We start from the raw sequence: 19736 nt of genomic DNA on the forward strand, positions 1-19736 counted from the left end.
CCAACGTGTCCCCTCTGTTAATCTAGTGGCTCTCTTCTCTCCAGACCAACGTGTCCCCTCTGTTAATCTAGTGGCTCTCTTCTCTCCAGACCAACGTGGCCCCTCTGTTAATCTAGTGGCTCTCTTCTCTCCAGACCAACGTGGCCCCTCTGTTAATCTAGTGGCTCTCCTCTCCAGACCAACGTGTCCCCTCTGTTAATCTAGTGGCTCTCCTCTCCAGACCAACGTGTCCCCTCTGTTAATCTAGTGGCTCTCTTCTCTCCAGACCAACGTGTCCCCTCTGTTAATCTAGTGGCTCTCCTCTCTCCAGACCAACATGGTCCTGGTGTCCCCTCTGTTAATCTAGTGGCTCTCTTCTCTCCAGACCAACGTGTCCCCTCTGTTAATCTAGTGGCTCTCTTCTCTCCAGACCAACGTGTCCCCTCTGTTAATCTAGTGGCTCTCCTCTCTCCAGACCAACATGGTCCTGGTGTCCCCTCTGTTAATCTAGTGGCTCTCTTCTCTCCAGACCAACGTGTCCCCTCTGTTAATCTAGTGGCTCTCTTCTCTCCAGACCAACGTGTCCCCTCTGTTAATCTAGTGGCTCTCTTCTCTCCAGACCAACGTGTCCCCTCTGTTAATCTAGTGGCTCTCTTCTCTCCAGACCAACGTGTCCCCTCTGTTAATCTAGTGGCTCTCTTCTCTCCAGACCAACGTGTCCCCTCTGTTAATCTAGTGGCTCTCTTCTCTCCAGACCAACGTGTCCCCTCTGTTAATCTAGTGGCTCTCTTCTCTCCAGACCAACGTGGCCCTGGTTTCCCTCTGTTAATCTAGTGGCTCTCTTCTCTCCAGACCAACGTGTCCCCTCTGTTAATCTAGTGGCTCTCCTCTCTCCAGACCAACGTGTCCCCTCTGTTAATCTAGTGGCTCTCCTCTCTCCAGACCAACGTGTCCCCTCTGTTAATCTAGTGGCTCTCTTCTCTCCAGACCAACGTGGCCCTGGTTTCCCCTCTGTTGCGGCTGGACAATAACCACTGTCACATTGAGGAGAGCGAGTACATCCTGAAGAAGGCCCACAAGTACAGCGAGCTCATCATCCTGTATGAGAAGAAGGGCCTGCACCAGAAAGGTAATCAGCCTCGTCACTATGGCGTATAGTCTTAAGATTGGAACGGTGCTAAAGTTGTCTTATCAACTGTAGAAATGTAGCACAACAGAACCAGTTACAACTGAAGTATACGATCGTCAATGAATTCTAGAAAAATACATTCGTTGTTTTACACAGCAGCCACGTCATCAGGTAGGCCCTATATGCACTTGTTTAACTATCATTTTCTATTTTATTCCATGATATGGTTGTTACAAAATAGATTTGTGTCGACTGCGATTAGGGCATGGGAATATAAGAGCATCTGATAGGCTAAATGTAATGCATTGAGAACAAGTTCTCATTTACAACTGCGACCTGGCCAAGATAAAGCAAAGCAGTGCGATAAAAACAACAACACAGAGTTACATAATGCATGATCCTCAAACATCTCCTGGTCTGACAAACACTGCTCTAGCTCTATGACCTTTCACTGCAAAAAAAATAAAAAAAACATCTCTAGCTTAAACTGACGGATTTTAATGGGGATTTTTTTGTATTATGTTAATTTGATTTCCGTGGGGGCGCGGACATCGACTCTAGGGGTTAAGGATCTCTCTGTAGCCCTCGAGGTCCATCCATCTGTAGTAACGTGCAACACAGGGTGCATTGGCCAATTCATTGACAACTTCGGCTTTAGCTTGCTTATATATATAGAGCAGGTACTATCTGTTTGCTGAAATGGGTGCGAGAGGGCAAAGTTCGTAACGTGACTCGAGCACTTTCACGAGGCGCTGAAACGCCCTATTCTTCTAAACCACTGAGAATGGGCGCATATCCACGGCTATTTCCGTCTTGCTCCGGTGGTAGGAATACTGAGGAAACAAACTGTCCACCAGCATGGAAAATAACCCTCCACAGCGAATAGGACCAGAGGTGGAGATGTATTCACACCGGGGCAACGTAGCCTTATTCCCAAAGACACGGCTCCCGAACTCCACCAGAATCCCCGCGACCATACCCCCGTGTCCTATTGGCAGGCAGTAGATCAAACAATGGGCTTGGCTGTACCATCAACACAGTAGATCAATCAATGTACTTAAACCCTTACTAGATTAATATGGTAGCCGCCCGCGGGGTACCTATAACCAGATGTTACCTTAGCCAAGCCCAGGGGGGCGGGACACTAAGAACTGCTGCAAGCCCACCTCGATAACACAGGTAGAACAACTGGTAAATGACTGGAAAGAAAAGCTCACGGGGGGGACACAAGAACTTCAACAACTAAAAAAGGAGATCCAGAAAGAGGAAAAAAAAAGACATTGAGACTATAATATATAAAGATTTATAAATGTATAAAGACAAGCGGAAAATAGAACACTGGACTCCTCTCCATCAACATGGAGGGCCCTAATGACAGAACTAGCAGTGGAATGGGGTCAGGACTCTCAGCCTAGGGCCAAAGCGGAGGCAAGTGTTCCCCCACCCCATCCCACTAGAGAAAGGAAAATGGCAGATCTTGGAGACGCCCATCACACAACAGAAATCCTCCACTAACCTGAAATTGTATCGAAAAGCCAAGGATGTCACCTGCCAGGGAAGAATTTCAAGGACATGACTGGGACCAGAATTATCTCACGAACCAGCCATGAAAACCCCTCTGCACACGAGTCTGGTGGAGCTGTAGCAGAGCCTGCTGTCAACCTCATACTTTACCTGAAATGCCTCGAGGAAAAAGGATTTGGCATTGCCTGGGGACATGTGCTCTGAGACCTCCACCAAGACACTGCCGCAACTCCGGGGACAGACCCTTTTTTTATAGAACAAATCAGGTCAGAATAATTCACCATGGGAATGCGTCTGGTTGCTTCAGCTTTCATCGACACCTTGACGAACAATGCCAGGGGTTGTAGAGAACCAGCTATGGGGATGGATATATGGTGTGCTGGAGTACGTAGCTGGTCTGGCGGCTTGGGCCTCTGCCCTCCTGGCCTGGTACTTCCGGGCTAAAGCGCAAGAAAATGCAGCTCTGAGGATAACTGTATATCCTGGACCTCGAGGCCATGGAAGAAGATGGAGTGGTAGTAACACTGGTGTGATGAAATGGGGAGAAGAGTGGTTAAAGTGGGGGTGGGGGGGGTTACTGATACACATCTGCTGGGAGCTAATTGGTAAACGATAGGGGATTTATGTCACTGACCTGATTTTAATATGGAGATGGAGTATTCAACCTGGCAGGCTGGGGGAAGGTTGCCACGCCGTGGGAGCACGCTGGGTCCAGTCAACTGTAAGCTTTATGCCCAGTGACCCCACATGGCCAGGCATACTAATTGCCCAGTTGACGTAGGAAAGGTCCTAGTAGGAGCTGAAGGAAGGGACTGTTAGAAGTGGATTTTCTTTTATATATTTATAACTATGTTTTATATATTTTACATTTGTCTTAGATAATATCCTAGTCACTAATAACCTAGTACAGAGGAAGGTATCTTTCTCACACTACAGGCTCTCCTAGGCTGAACATGCAATGATAGTATTAATAATGACTTAATGAGTAACTATTGACTGTGACCTATGATAACCAGGCTGAAGAACGCATCCTGGTTTAAACTATAACCAGGCTGATGAGGCCATAGGAACACATCCTGGTTTAAACTTTAATGACAGCATAATACTGAAAACATTAACACTTGGTAACAAAAGCAACTTGTCTGAAAGAAATATAAACGTGATGACTGATACACAATTTGTATCTCTCAACATATATTTCCCCGAGCGTACAGACTTGTTGCAAGATTGAGTTGTTTATATCATACATTTTGCTTTACATTTTAGTCATTTAGCAGTAGCTCTTATCCAGAGCGACTTACAGGAGCAATTAGGGTTAAGTGCCTTGCTCAAGGGCACATTGACAGAGCCTTGTCTCCTCAGGGATTCGAACCAGCAACCTTTCAGTTACTGGCCCAATGCTCTAACCGCTTGGCTACCTGCTGCCCTGAGATGATTCATCTTCTCCTGTCTATCTACAAATGTCATTGATGTTTTGCATGAGGCCTACACAGCATTCTATATTAACCAATCAAGTAGCAGGCTTGAGGACCTCGTCCTAAAGCTACGGGTTTATAACACTCTGGTCATTATCTTCCCTGTGTGTATTTCGTCCTGTGTACATCGTGGTAATTAAATATGTCTTAGAACTGAAGTATCCTGCTCTCGTTAATTAAAGAAATTCTAAGTAGTGAAGTCTCAAGGCCTTCTTAATCAAACAAGTTGTGGAAGCCAATTTGATGATTCATTGAAGAAGGAGTAGTGAAGCCTCGGACCCTTGTTGCTCAGAGACGTCGTTAATCAAATAAGTTGTGGAATCCAATTGATGAGCAATTTTCATCCCCGCAAACCTTTCAATTTTGAGATTTTTGTAAGTTTCCTCTCCTTCATCTCTCCATACCTCTCCTTCACCTCTCCTTCATCTCTCCATACCTCTCCTTCACCCCTCCACACCCCTCCTTCACCTCTCCTCACCTCTCCACACTTCTCCCTCACCTCTCCACACTTCTCCCTCACCTCTCCTTCATCTCTCCACACCTCTCCTTCACCTCTCCATCTCTCCACACTTCTCCTTCACCTCTCCACACCTCTCCTTCACCTCTCCACACCTCTCCTTCACCTCTCCACACCTCTCCACACCTCTCCTTCACCTCTCCACACCTCTCCTTCCTCTCCACACCTCTCCTTCACCTCTCCTTCACCTCTCCTTCACCTCTCCTTCTACTTCACCTCTCCACACCTATCCTTCACCTCTCCTTCACCTCTCCACACCTCTCCTTCACCTCTTCCTGACCCTGTGTGCTCCTCTCCTTCACCTCTCCACACCTCTCCTTCACCTCTCCTTCTACTTCACCTCTCCACACCTCTCCTTCACCTCTTCCTGACCCTGTGTGCTCCTCTCCTTCACCTCTCCACACCTCTCCTTCACCTCTCCTTCTACTTCACCTCTCCACACCTCTCCTTCACCTCTCCTTCTCCTTCACCTCTCCACACCTCTCCTTCACCTCTCCTTCTACTTCACCTCTCCACACCTCTCCTTGACCTCTTCCTGACCCTGTGTGCTCCTCTCCTTCCTCTCCACACCTCTCCTTCACCTCTTCCTGACCCTGTGTGCTCCTCTCTTCCTCCTCTAGCCCTGCAGGTGTTGTTGGACCAGTCCACCAAGGCTAACTCTCCCCTCTTCCTCCCCTAGCCCTGCAGGTGTTGTTGGACCAGTCCACCAAGGCTAACTCTCCCCTCTTCCTCCCCTAGCCCTGCAGGTGTTGTTGGACCAGTCCACCAAGGCTAACTCTCCCCTCTTCCTCCCCTAGCCCTGCAGGTGTTGTTGGACCAGTCCACCAAGGCTAACTCTCCCCTCTTCCTCCCCTAGCCCTGCAGGTGTTGTTGGACCAGTCCACCAAGGCTAACTCTCCCCTCTTCCTCCCCTAGCCCTGCAGGTGTTGTTGGACCAGTCCACCAAGGCTAACTCTCCCCTCTTCCTCCCCTAGCCCTGCAGGTGTTGTTGGACCAGTCCACCAAGGCTAACTCTCCCCTCTTCCTCCCCTAGCCCTGCAGGTGTTGTTGGACCAGTCCACCAAGGCTAACTCTCCCCTCTTCCTCCCCTAGCCCTGCAGGTGTTGTTGGACCAGTCCACCAAGGCTAACTCTCCCCTCTTCCTCCCCTAGCCCTGCAGGTGTTGTTGGACCAGTCCACCAAGGCTAACTCTCCCCTCTTCCTCCCCTAGCCCTGCAGGTGTTGTTGGATCAGTCGACCAAAGCTAACTCTCCCCTAAAGGGGCATGAGAGGACGGTGCAGTACCTCCAGAGACTGGGTGAGTTAACCTCCCAACACCAACTTAATATTTTATTAAACATCCAAATAAACACTGGGATTGAGACATACGATAGGCTTTCCAGACAGCAACATTTAAATGTGAATGACCGCACGAACAGAGAACACCACAGTTGTTATAGCACCATAACACCATGAGTATCACACATACTGTCCTGTAACCTTTCTACCCATTCTCACATTCCCAACCCTGTCCTCTCTGAGCGTAGGATTAATCATCTCTATTATATCTTGTCAGGGATGGAGAATCTCGGCATTATCTTTGAGTTCTCTCCCTGGGTGCTGAAGATCTGTCCTGAGGACGGACTGAAGGTGAGACCGGAGTGTCAGGAGTTGATCTGTCTTAAACTGTCTTTACCTACCCTAGTTGACTGCAATGTTTGTTGGAACATTGCTGCATGGACTTGCTTCCATTCAGCCACGAGCATTAGTGAGGTCGGGCACTGATGTTGGGCGATTAGGACCGGCTCACAGTCGGCGTTCCAATTCATCCCAAAGGTGTTCGATGGGGTTGAGGCCAGGGCTCTTTGCAGATCAGTCAGGTTCTTCCACACCGATATCGACAAACCATTTCTGTATGGAATTCGCTTTGTGCACGGGGGCATTGTCATGCTGAAACAGGAAAGGGCCTTCCCCAAACTGTTGCCACAAAGTTGGAAGCACAGAATCGTCTAGAATGTCATTGTATGCTGTAGCGTTAAGATTTCCCCTCACTGGAACTAAGGGGCCTCGCCCGAACCATGAAAAACAGCCCCAGACCATTATTCCTCCTCCACCAAACTTTACAGTTGGCACTATGTATTGGGGCAGGTAGCGTTCTCCTGGCATCCGCCAAACCCAGATTCGTCCATTGGACTGCCAGATGGTGAAGCGGGATTCATCACCCCCAGAGAACTTGTTTCCACTGCTCGAGAGTCCAATGGAGGCGAGCTTTACACCACTCCAGCCGACACTTGGCATTGCGCATGGTAATCTTAGGCTTGTGTGCGGCTGCTCGGCCATGGAAACCCAATTCATGAAGCTCCCGACGAACAGTTCTTATGCTGATGTTGCTTTGGAACTCGGTAGTGAGTGTTGCAACCGAGGACAGACGATTTTTACGCGCTACGCGCTTCAGCACTCGGCGGTCCCGTTCTGTGAGCTTGTGTGGCCTACCACTTCACGGCTGAGCCGTTGTTGCTCCTAGACGTTTCCACTTCACAATAACAGCACTTACAGTTGACCGGGGCAGCTCTAGCAGGGCAAAAATTTGACGAATTGACTTGTTGGAAAGGTGGCATCCTATGACGGTGCCACGTTGAAAGTCACTGAGCTCTTCAGTAAGGCCATTCTACTGCCAATGTTTGTCTATGGAGATTGCATGGTTGTGTGCTCGATTTTATACACCTGTCAGCAACGGGTGTGGCTGAAATAGCCGAATCCACTAATTTGAAGGGGTGTCCACATACTTTTGGACATCTAGTGTACATACTAAAATACATTCATTCTTCACGATGTGGGAAGTTTTAAATTCAGTATCAATATACGTATACATATTGTTTGTGTCTATCGCAGATTTTTACTGAAGACCTGACGGAGGTAGAGACCCTGCCCAGAGACAAGATTCTGAACTTCCTGAAGGAGGGTTTTAAGGAGCTGGCTGTGCCCTACCTGGAGCACATCATACATGTCTGGGAGGAGACAGGACCAGAGTTCCATAATGTCCTCATACAGCTGTACCTAGAGAGGGTACAGGGGCTCATGAAGCAGTACCTCAACTCCCTGCCCGAGGGTAAGTACTACTACTACTACTACTACTACTACATTTACGTTTTTACATTTACGTCATTTAGCAGACGCTCTTATCCAATACTACTACTACTACTACTACTGGTACTACTACTACTACTACTACTACTACTACTACTACTACTACTACTACTACTACTACTACTACTACTACTACTACTACTACTACTACCACACTACTACTACCACACTACTACTACTACTACTACTACCACTACTACTACTACTCGCTACTACTACTACTACCACACTACTACTGCTACTACTACTACTACTACTACTACTACTACTACCACTACTACCACTACTACTACCACTACTACTACTACTACTACTACTACTACTACTACCACACTACTACTACTACTACTACTACTACCACTACTACCACCTGTAGGGCGGCAGGTAGCTTAGTGGGTAAGAGCGTTGTGCCAGTAACCGAAAGGTCGCTGGTTCTAATCCCCGAGCCGACTAGGTGAAAAATCTGTCGATGTGCCCTTAAGCAAGGCACTTAACCCTAATTGCTCCTGTAAGTCGCTCTGGATAAGAGCGTCTGCTAAATGACTAAAATGTAAATGTAAAATGTACCACACTATTGCTACTACGCTACTACTGCTACTACTACTACTACCACACTACTACTGCTACTGCTACTACTACCACTACCACTACTACTACTACTACTACTACTACACTACTACTACTACTACTACACTACTACTACTACCACACTACTACTACTACTACTACTACCACACTATTACCACTACTACTACTACCACTACTACTACTACTACTGCTACAACAACATGGTACATACATTACCAGACAACAGACAACAGCACAAAAGGCAAGAAGGTAGAGACAACAATACATCAGGCGAAGCAGCCACAACTGTCAGTAAGAGTGTCCATGATTGAGTCTTTGCATGAAGAGATGGAGATAAAACTGTCCAGTTGGAGTGTTTTTAAAAGAGGAGCGACCCAGGGATGTGTGTGCTTTGGGGACCTTTAACAGAATGTGACTAGCAGAACGGGTGTTGTATGTGGAGGATGAGGGCTGCAGTAGGTATCTCAGATAGGGGGGAGTGAGGCCTAAGAGGGTTTTATAAATAAGCATCAACCAGTGGGTCTTGCGACGGGTATACAGAGATGACCAGTTTACAGAGGAGTATAGAGTGCAGTGATGTGTCCTATAAGGAGCATTGGTGGCAAATCTGATGGCCGAATGGTAAAGAACATCTAGCCGCTCGATAGTACCCTTACCTGCCGATCTATAAATTACGTCTCCGTAATCTAGCATGGGTAGGATGGTCATCTGAATCAGGGTTAGTTTGGCAGCTGGGGTGAAAGAGGAACGATTACGATAGAGGAAAACAAGTCTAGATTGAACCTCAGCCTGCAGCTTTGATATGTGCTGAGAGAAGGACAGTGTACCGTCTAGCCATACTCCCAAGTAAGTAAACTATTCCTTTTTAAAAATATGTAGTCAAATCATAGATTAAAAGCAGGTGAGATGGTTCTAGTTTTTTTTTTGGCAATTTTCTGGTGTTTTGTGGTGGAAAACTGAGCGGGTCGAGCATAACCTGGTTAAATAAAGGTGAAAAAAATAAAAGTACAAAAATAACACGTCAACCCTGTTACTCATAGATAGACAGGCTAGAAATGTTTTAACAATTTTTGTGAATCTTGCATTCAATTGTGCCTCCGCTGTTGCACACAAGCTTCCGTTTCCCCTGTCACAAAGGGTATGGCTGATTTAAAAAAAAAAAAAAAAAAGAAGAAATCATTAACCCTGTTGCGGTCAACCTTGTTGCGGTCAACCCTGTTACGGTGAACCTTGTCACTTTATTTGGCACTTACTATAGTTTTCATTTGTTTACCTCTGGAGATGGGAAAACAGGAAAAAGTCTCTGCACACTTTGTCAGATGCAAATGTATTTTAAATTATAGCTGAGTTTTGGGTCAGTCGACCTTCAGCAGAGCATATCTCCACAAACAACAGTGGGACAGGGAAGGCCACAGAGAGCCAGAGGTCACTGCAGACACCAGGCTGGGACAGGGAAGGCCACAGAGAGCCAGAGGTCACTGCAGACACCAGGCTGGGACAGGGAAGGCCACAGAGAGCCAGAGGTAACTGCAGACACCAGGCTGGGACAGGGAAGGCCACAGAGAGCCAGAGGTCACTGCAGACACCAGGCTGGGACAGGGAAGGCCACAGAGAGCCAGAGGTCACTGCAGACACCAGGCTGGGACAGGGAAGGCCACAGAGAGCCAGAGGTAACTGCAGACACCAGGCTGGGACAGGGAAGGCCACAGAGAGCCAGAGGTCACTGCAGACACCAGGCGGTAATCTAATGTACCCAAAAGGGCCACTAGATGGCATAACATCAGATAGAAATACAGGATAGAACAGAACGCGTTATAGATGTATTTCTACCAGAACAAAAACCCATGTACACAGGATATGGGGTGTCGGTATAAGGAACCCGTACTATCAAAGACAGAGCAATAAAGCTGAAACACTGCAAAAGAAAGAAAATGAAAACATCTAAAACACCCTAAATAGACTAGATATGTAGAACCAGGAAGTGTAGAAAACTTCCAGGTAAAGGTAACCTGTCGGGGAAAACGTGTTTTGTATGTAGTTGAACATTCTTTGACAGAATGTAAAAATTGGGTAACATCAATGTTTTTTTGTTGTTGACTAAGTTAGACTTCTCAAAAGGCTCCAGATTGGTGGAACGGCCCTCAAATCAAATCAAATTGTATTGGCCACATGCGCCGAATACAACAGGTGCAGACATTACAGTGAAATGCTTACCCTACCACTACTATCACTACTACCTGGGGACGACTATACGCTCTCCTGGAGGTCTGTGGATGAGCCAGCCGTTATCAAGCAGCATGTTTTATTGGACAGAGAAAGCTGACAAAATACTTCTGTTGCTGAGGAATATGTAGTATACATTGATCTATAACGGATCAAGAAGTAGCCCAAGCTCACTGCCCTGAGGTACTCCACATCTGGGATCTGTCTGTTCTGTCTTCCTGTCCTGTAGGGGTTCCCGCAGTGGCTGCTGGGAAGGAGGAGGGGGACTTGGGAGAGTTCAGGAACAAGCTGCTGTGTTTCCTAGAGGTCTCTACCAGCTACGAGCCCGGACGACTTATCAGTGACTTCCCCTTTGATGGTAAGAATGGGACGGTTATTAGTGATGTGAGGAAATAATCGATAGATATCAAGATTATTATTTTGGACGATATATCGATACGTTGACTCATAGTATTCGATTCGTACTTGCTGGGTAGCGTTAGCTAGCGCTTGTAGGCTGTACCTGCAGCATCTTCTTTTGAAAAAGTGAGCCAACATGTTTTCAGCACTCTTATTTCCATGACTGATCAAAACAACATTTCTCTCGTCTCTCTGCAGCAGACAAACACTGAGTGTACAAAACATTATGAACACCTTCCTAATATTGAGTTGCGCACCCTTTTGCCCTCAGAACAGCCTCAATTCTTCATGGCATGGACTCTACAAGGTGTCCAAAGCGTTCCACAGGGATGCTGGCCCCACGTTGACTCCAATGCTTCCCACGGTTGTGTCAAGTTGGCTGGATGTCCTTTGGGTGGTGGACCATTCTTGATGCACACGGGAAACTGTTGAGCATGAAAAACCCAGCAGCGTTGCAGTTCTTCAAACCGGTGCGCCTGGCACCTACTACCATACCCCGTTCAAAGGCACTTCAATATTTTGCCTTGCCCATTCACCCTCTGAATGGCACACATACACAATCCATGTCTCAATTGTCTCAAGGCTTGAAAATCCTTCTTTAACCTGTCTCCTCCCCTTCATCTACACTGATTGAAGTGGATTTAACAAGTGACATCAATAAGGGATCATAGCTTTCACCTGGATTCACCTGGTCAGTCTGTCATGGAAAGAGCCGTTCCTAATGTTTTGTCCACTCACTGTTTAGTGAACAATATGTTTGAAACATCAAATCACAATAAAATCGTAGTATCGAATTGCAATACATATAGAATCGAGAGAATGGCGATACGTATCAGCATCTAAGTATGGTGATAATATGGCCTCGCGGTTATATGGTGGAGACTGGTGACAAAGCAACAGTCCTTGTCCTCTCCTCCCTGACTGGTCTCAGTTATCATGTGGTCCTTTGGACTTCTCTATTTGAAAGGAATGATTGTGAGTCGCTCTGGATATGAGCCAAATAACAAAAATGTATGTCATCTGTGTCAGGTCTAGCCTGGTCCCAGATCTGTTTGTGCTGTCTTGCCAACGGCTGTATGCTAGCATCCCTGACCGTGTGCTCACCATGCCACTAGGTTGAAGACGGCAAAGGTTAAGATGAGGGTTTTAATATCCCATAATCCTTTGCTTAAGTGAGGAAGAATTCTAAACAATGGGAGCAGCTATGCTAGTTAGCAATGACCTTGTCCCATTTTTAAAAAAAAGCTTCCGCACGGAATCATAACTTACGCTAACCTGGGTATCTTCAACCTAGCCGTGTCGTTTGTCTGTGTCAGGTCTTCTGGAGGAGCGGGCCCTTCTGCTGGGTCGGATGGGGAAACATGAACAGGCCCTCTTCATCTACGTCCACGTCCTGAAGGACACACACATGGCAGAGGAGTAAGTAGTACTGTCTAGACACAGACAGACTCGCACACGGTTGGTTTAGCTGACGGATGGTTCACTTTATTCCCCTCTGATGTCCACTGGGACTCTTGTAGAAAGGAAGTCTTTTTCATCAGACACACAACTTGGTGGGGGGGGTGCTGGGGGAAAGGGGAGGGGATTTAACGCTGCTATGGTGACCAATGAGCTAAGATAAGGCGGGGATTTGCCTAGCAGTGATTTATAGATGGCCTGGAGCCAGTGGGTTTGACGACGAACATGTAGTGAGGACCAGCCAACAAGAGCGTACAGGTCACAGTGGTGGGTAGCGTATGGGGCTTTGGAGACAAAACGGATGGCACTGTGATAGACTACATCCAATTTGCTGAGTAGAGTGTTGGAGGCTATTTTGTAAATGACATCGCCGAAGTCAAGGATCGGTAGGATAGTCAGTTTTACGAGGGCATGTTTGGCAGCATGAGTGAAGGAGGCTTTGTTGCGAAATAGGGAAGCCGATTCTAGATTTAACTTTGGATTGGAGATTCTTTATGTGAGTCTGGAAGTTGAGTTTACAGTCTAACCAGACACCTAGGTATTTGTAGTTGTCCACATACTCTAGGTCAGACCCATCGAGAGTGGTGATTCTAGTCGGGTGGGCGGGTGCCAGCAGCGTTCGATTGAAAAGCATGCATTTAGTTTTACTAGTGTTTAAGAGCAGTTGGAGGCTACTGAAGGATTGTTGTATGGCATTGAAGCTCGTTTGGAGGTTTGTTAACACAGTGTCCAATGAAGGGCCAGATGTATACAAAATGGTGTCGTCTGCGTAGAGGTGGATCTGAGAGTCACCAGCAGCAAGAGCGACATCATTGATATACACGGAGAAAAGTGTCGGCCCAAGAATTGAACCCTGTGGCACCCCCCATAGAGACTGCCATAGGTCCAGACAACAGGCCCTCCGATTTGACACACTGAACTCTATCTGAGAAGTAGTTGGTGAACCAGGCGAGGCAGTCATTTGAGAAACCAAGGCTATTTAGTCTGCCAATAAGAATGCGGTGGTTGACAGAGTCGAAAGCCTTGGCCAGGTCGATGAAGACGGCTGCACAGTACTGTCTATTATCAATCGCGGTTATAATATCGTTTAGGACCTTGAGCGTGGCTGAAGTGCACCCGTGACCAGCTCGGAAACCGGATTGCATAGCGGAGAAGGTACGGTGGTATTCGAAATGGTCGATGATCTGTTTGTTAACTTGGCTTTCGAATACTTTCGAAAGGCAGGGCAGGATGGATATAGGTCTGTAGCAGTTTGGATCTAGAGTGTCACCCCCTTTGAAGAGGGGGATGACCGCGGCAGCTTTCCAATCTCTGGGGATCTCAGACGTTATGAAAGAGAGGTTGAACAGACTAGTAATAGGGGTTGCGACAATTTCGGCGGCTAGTTTTAGAAAGAAAGGGTCCAGATTGTCTAGCCCAGCTGATTTGTAGGGGTCCAGATTTTGCAGCGCTTTCAAAACATCAGCTGTCTGAATTTGTGTGAAGGAGAAGCGGGGGGGGCATGGGCAAGTTGCAGCAGAGGGTGCAGAGTTGGTGGCCGGGTTAGTGGTAGCCAGATGGAAAGCATGGCCAGCTGTAGCAAAATGCTTGTTGAAATTCTCGATTATTGTAGATTTATCGGTGGTGATAGTGTTTCCTAGCCTCAGTGCAGTGGGCAGCTGGGAGGAAGTGCTCTTATTCTCCATGGACTTTACAGTGTCCCAAAACTTTTTGGAGTTAGTGCTACAGGATGCAAATTTCTGTTTGAAAAAGTTAGCCTTTGCTTTCCTGACTGCTTGTGTATATTGGTTCCTAACTTCCCTGAAAAGTTGCATATCGCGGGGGCTATTTGATGCTAATGCTGTACGCCACAGGATGTTTTTGTGCTGGTCAAGGGCAGTCAAGTCTGAGGAGAACCAGGGGCTATATCGGTTCTTAGTTCTGTATTTTTGAATGGGGCATGTTTATTTAAGATTGAGAGGAAATTACTTTTAAGGAACAACCAGGCATCCTCTACTGACGGAATGAGATCTATATCCATCCAGGATACCTGGGCCAGGTCAATTAGGAAGGCCTCCTCGCTAAAGTGTTTTAGGGAGCGTTTGACAGTGATGAGGGGTGGTCGTTTGACCGCGGACCCAGCTACGGACGCAGGCAATAAGGCAGTGATCGCTGAGATCCTGGTTGAAGACAGCTGAGGTGTATTTAGAGGGTATGTTAGTCAGGATGATATCTATGAGGGTACCCATGTTTACGGATTTAGGGTTGTACCTGGTAGGTTCGTTGATAATTTGTGTGAGATTGAGGGCATCTAGCTTGGATTGTAGGATGGCTGGGGTATTAAGCATATCCCAATTTAGGTCACCAAGCAGTACGAACTCTGAGGATAAATGGGGGGCAATCAATTCACATATGGTGTCCAGGGCACAGCTGGGGGCTGAGGGGGGTCTGTAGCAAGCGGCAACAGTGAGAGACTTATTTCTGGCAAGGTGGATTTTTAGAAGTAGAAGCTCAAACTGTTTGGGCACAGACCTGGATAGTATGATAGAGCTCTGCAGGCTATCTCTACAGGAGATTGCAACTCCACCCCCTTTGGCAGTTCTATCTAGACGGAAAATGTTGTAGTTGGGGATGGACATTTCAGAATTTTTGGTGGCCTTCCTGAGCCAGGATTCAGACACTGCTAGAACATCAGGGTTGGCAGAGTGTGCAGAGTGAGTGTGTCTAAGGCACTGCATTGCAGTGCTAGCTGTGCCACTAGAGATCCTGGTTCGAATCCAGGCTCTGTCGCAGCCGGCCGCGACCGGGAGACTCATGGGCGGCGCACAATTGGCCCAGCGTCGTCTAGGGTAGGGGAGTTGATAGAGCATGGCGTTTGCAACGCCAGGGTTGTGGGTTCGATTCCCACGGGGGGCCAGTATAAAAAATAATAATATGTAATCACTAACTGTAAGTCGCTCTGGATAAGAGCGTCTGCTAAATGACTAAAAATGTAAAAATGTGATGCTCACCAGAACCTGATGTTACATTTCTACCTTTTTGCCTCAGTCTCTCCTCACTTTAGTCTATAAAACATCACATTGTGCTGTCATTAGAATAGAGGATTGGCTGGATTTGAACCACATTGGTCATACTCCATGTGGTTCAACTGAAAGTATAATAATTGAAGTTGTTATGAACCAAACAGTTTTTAGAAAGAGGGTTTGAATGAATATATTAGCTCAGCGTGAGAAATAAATCAAAGCAATAAGAAAATAAAAAGTTCACGCTACCAACTCCTCCCGAGTGGCGCAGTGGTCTAAGGCACTGCATCGCAGCGCTAGCTGTGCCACTAGAGATCCTGGTTCGAATCCAGGCTCTGTCGTAGCCGGCCGCGACCGGGAGACCCATGGGGGCGGCGCACAATTTGGCCCAGCGTCGTCCAGGGTAGGGGAGGGAATGGCCGGCAGGTATGTAGCTCAGTTGGTAGAGCATGGCGTTTGCAACGCCAGGGTTGTGGGTTCGATTCCCACTGGAGAAAAAAAAAAATGTGTGCTCTGGATAAGAACTTCTGCTAAAATGTAAATGTAACTCCACACGGCTGTTGGTGAGGGACTGAAAGTAAAAGAGACCACTTCTTTTTGGTTTATGGGGTCAAAACTAGTCCGACGTGTTCCAACCTTAAGCCCCCATGACACAGGACTTCTCAGTGATGTTTATTTCAGCTCATACACATTTTTACATTTTAGTCATTTAGCAGACACTCTTATCCAGAGCGACTTACAGTTAGTATACATTTTCATACTGGCCCCTCGTGGGAAATGAACCCACAACCCTGGCGTTGCGAGCTCTACCAACTGAGAAACAGCTACGCCAAAGCAGACGCCACATTTCCTGTGTTCCCTGTGTTTTGGCAACTTTCCCGAAAGGTTTTTCAGAAATCCTGTTGAGAAGATTCCAGAGTTCCTGCTTATTGCCTCCTGATTCTGGGAATCTTCCAATCAGGACTTCTGGAAAACCTGTCCATTTTGGGAAATTTTGCAACCTTTAATGAGGAGTGAGTAGGACTGCAGAAAGTCTCCCACTAAAACATCCAACCAGCCATTAACAATAACATGCTGATTCAAAACACCTCTTGTCAATAGTCACATGTTGTTACCTCACTCGAGGCTGATGATCTGTTGCTCTCCCCTCAGGTACTGTCACGGGCATTATGACGAAGAGACAGACAGAAACAAAGATGTGAGTAACCTCTTATGACTGACGCATACTCACTGGCCTTAACCCTCTATATCTGTTAACCCAGTGGTATTATGATACAGGTGTACCTGTCTGTTAACCCAGTGGTATTATGATACAGGTGTACCTGTCTGTTAACCCAGTGGTATTATGATACAGGTGTACCTGTCTGTTAACCCAGTGGTATTATGATACAGGTGTACCTGTCTGTTAACCCAGTGGTATTATGATACAGGTGTACCTGTCTGTTAACCCAGTGGTACCTGTCTGTTAACCCAGTGGTATTATGATACAGGTGTACCTGTCTGTTAACCCAGTGGTACCTGTCTGTTAACCCAGTGGTATTGTGATACAGGTGTACCTGTCTGTTAACCCAGTGGTATTATGATACAGGTGTACCTGTCTGTTAACCCAGTGGTACCTGTCTGTTAACCCAGTGGTATTATGATACAGGTGTACCTGTCTGTTAACCCAGTGGTATTATGATACAGGTGTACCTGTCTGTTAACCCAGTGGTACCTGTCTGTTAACCCAGTGGTATTATGATACAGGTGTACCTGTCTGTTAACCCAGTGGTATTACGATACAGGTGTACCTGTCTGTTAACCCAGTGGTATTACGATACAGGTGTACCTGTCTGTTAACCCAGTGGTATTATGATACAGGTGTACCTGTCTGTTAACCCAGTGGTACCTGTCTGTTAACCCAGTGGTATTATGATACAGGTGTACCTGTCTGTTAACCCAGTGGTATTATGATACAGGTGTACCTGTCTGTTAACCCAGTGGTATTATGATACAGGTGTACCTGTCTGTTAACCCAGTGGTATTATGATACAGGTGTACCTGTCTGTTAACCCAGTGGTATTATGATACAGGTGTACCTGTCTGTTAACCCAGTGGTATTACGATACAGGTGTACCTGTCTCTACTGCGCATGTACCTGTCCCCTCCTGACGTCCAATGCCTTGGGCCAATCAAAATGGAGCTGTTGGAGCCACAGACCAATCTAAAAGCAGCTCTACAGGTCCTGGAGCTGCACCACAGCAAGCTGAATACAACCAAGGTAGGCTGCACCACACCACACCACAGCAAGCTGAATACAACCAAGGTAGGCTGCACCACACCACAGCACAGCAAGCTGAATACAACCAAGGTAGGCTGCACCACACCACACCACAGCAAGCTGAATACAACCAAGGTAGGCTGCACCACACCACAGCACAGCAAGCTGAATACAACCAAGGTAGGCTGCACCACACCACACCACAGCAAGCTGAATACAACCAAGGTAGGCTGCACCACACCACACCACAGCAAGCTGAATACAACCAAGGTAGGCTGCACCACACCACAGCACAGCAAGCTGAATACAACCAAGGTAGGCTGCACCACACCACACCACAGCAAGCTGAATACAACCAAGGTAGGCTGCACCACACCACAGCAAGCTGGATACAACCAAGGTAGGCTGCACCACACCACAGCAAGCTGAATACAACCAAGGTAGGCTGCACCACACCACAGCACAGCAAGCTGAATACAACCAAGGTAGGCTGCACCACACCACAGCAAGCTGAATACAACCAAGGTAGGCTGCACCACACCACAGCAAGCTGAATACAACCAAGGTAGGCTGCACCACACCACAGCACAGCAAGCTGAATACAACCAAGGTAGGCTGCACCACACCACAGCAAGCTGAATACAACCAAGGTAGGCTGCACCACACCACAGCAAGCTGGATACAACCAAGGTAGGCTGCACCACACCACAGCAAGCTGAATACAACCAAGGTAGGCTGCACCACACCACAGCACAGCAAGCTGAATACAACCAAGGTAGGCTGCACCACACCACAGCAAGCTGAATACAACCAAGGTAGGCTGCACCACACCACAGCAAGCTGAATACAACCAAGGTAGGCTGCACCACACCACAGCAAGCTGGATACAACCAAGGTAGGCTGCACCACACCACAGCACAGCAAGCTGAATACAACCAAGTTGAGAAGCCAACTACCTGACAACGTCAGATAGCACCTCCCTGTTTCAGACCGTTTTGGTTTGTTTTGTTCCTACTGATCATGACTGACCCAGGTTTCTGTAGCCTGTAGTGTGGCGTTTCTGTAACCTGTAGCGTGGCGTTTCTGTAGCCTGTAGCGTGGCGTTTCTGTAGCCTGTAGCGTGGCTGCTCTCCTCTTTAAGGAATAATGAGAGACGGAGAGATCAGAGAGAGAGGGGGACATACACAGTGCATTCGGAAAGTATTCCGACCCCTTCACTTTTCCCACATTTTGTGCCTTATTCTAAAATGTATTAAATACAAATAAATGATCATCGATCTATACACAATACCCCATAATGACACAGCGAAACCAGGGTTTTAGAAATGTTTGCTAATTTATAAAACATTTAAAACAGACATCTTATTTACATAAGTATTCAGTATTCAAACCCGATGGTCACTCTGACAGAGCTCCAAAGTTCCTCTGTGGAGATGGGAGAACCTTATAGAAGGACAACCATCTCTGCAGCACTCCACCAATCAGGCCTTTGTGGTAGAGTGGCCAGACGGAAGCCACTCCTCAGTAAAAGGCACATGACAGCCTGCTTGAAGTTTGCCAAAAGGCACCTAAAGACTCTCAGACCATGAGAAACAAGATTCTCTGGTCTGATGAAACCAAGATTTCTTTGGCCTGAATGCCAAGCGTCACATCTGGAGGAAACCTGGCACCATCCCTATGGTGAAGCATTATGGTGGCAGCATCATGCTGTGGGGATGTTTTTAAGCAGCAGGAACTGGGAGACTAGTCAGGATCGAGGGAAAGATGAACGGAGCAAAGAACAGAGATCCTTGATGAAAACCTGCTCCAGAGCGCTCAGGACCTCCGACTGGGGTGAAGGTTCACCTTCCACCAGGACAACAACTCTTAAGCATACAGCTAAGACAATGCAGGAGTGGCTTCGGGACAAGTCTCTGAATGTCCTTGAGTGGCCCAGCCAGAGCCCGGACTTGAACCCGATCGAACATCTCCGGAGAGACCTGAAAATAGCTGTGTAGCAACGCTGCCCATCCAACCTGACAGAGCTTGAGAGGATCTGCAGAGAAGAATGGGAGAA

At 47.2% G+C, this 19736-nt stretch overlaps 1 protein-coding gene across 3 annotated transcripts in view; it reads left to right on the plus strand.

Annotated features, from left to right (window-relative positions):
• The window catches only part of LOC121544529 (vam6/Vps39-like protein), a 64500-nt gene that overhangs the window by 31930 nt on the left and 12834 nt on the right, over positions 1–19736 (plus strand). For all 3 annotated transcript variants that reach the window (XM_041854466.2, XM_041854469.2, XM_041854467.2), the window contains exons 14-21: positions 967–1108; positions 5835–5921; positions 6180–6253; positions 7496–7712; positions 10791–10919; positions 12277–12379; positions 16573–16618; positions 17531–17680. In XM_041854466.2, coding sequence (XP_041710400.2) covers positions 967–1108; positions 5835–5921; positions 6180–6253; positions 7496–7712; positions 10791–10919; positions 12277–12379; positions 16573–16618; positions 17531–17680 — 948 coding nt within the window. The remainder of the gene's footprint in view (positions 1–966; positions 1109–5834; positions 5922–6179; positions 6254–7495; positions 7713–10790; positions 10920–12276; positions 12380–16572; positions 16619–17530; positions 17681–19736) is intronic.

Source organism: Coregonus clupeaformis, chromosome 29 (genome assembly GCF_020615455.1).
Source record: "Coregonus clupeaformis isolate EN_2021a chromosome 29, ASM2061545v1, whole genome shotgun sequence".
NCBI classification, from domain to species: domain Eukaryota; kingdom Metazoa; phylum Chordata; class Actinopteri; order Salmoniformes; family Salmonidae; genus Coregonus; species Coregonus clupeaformis.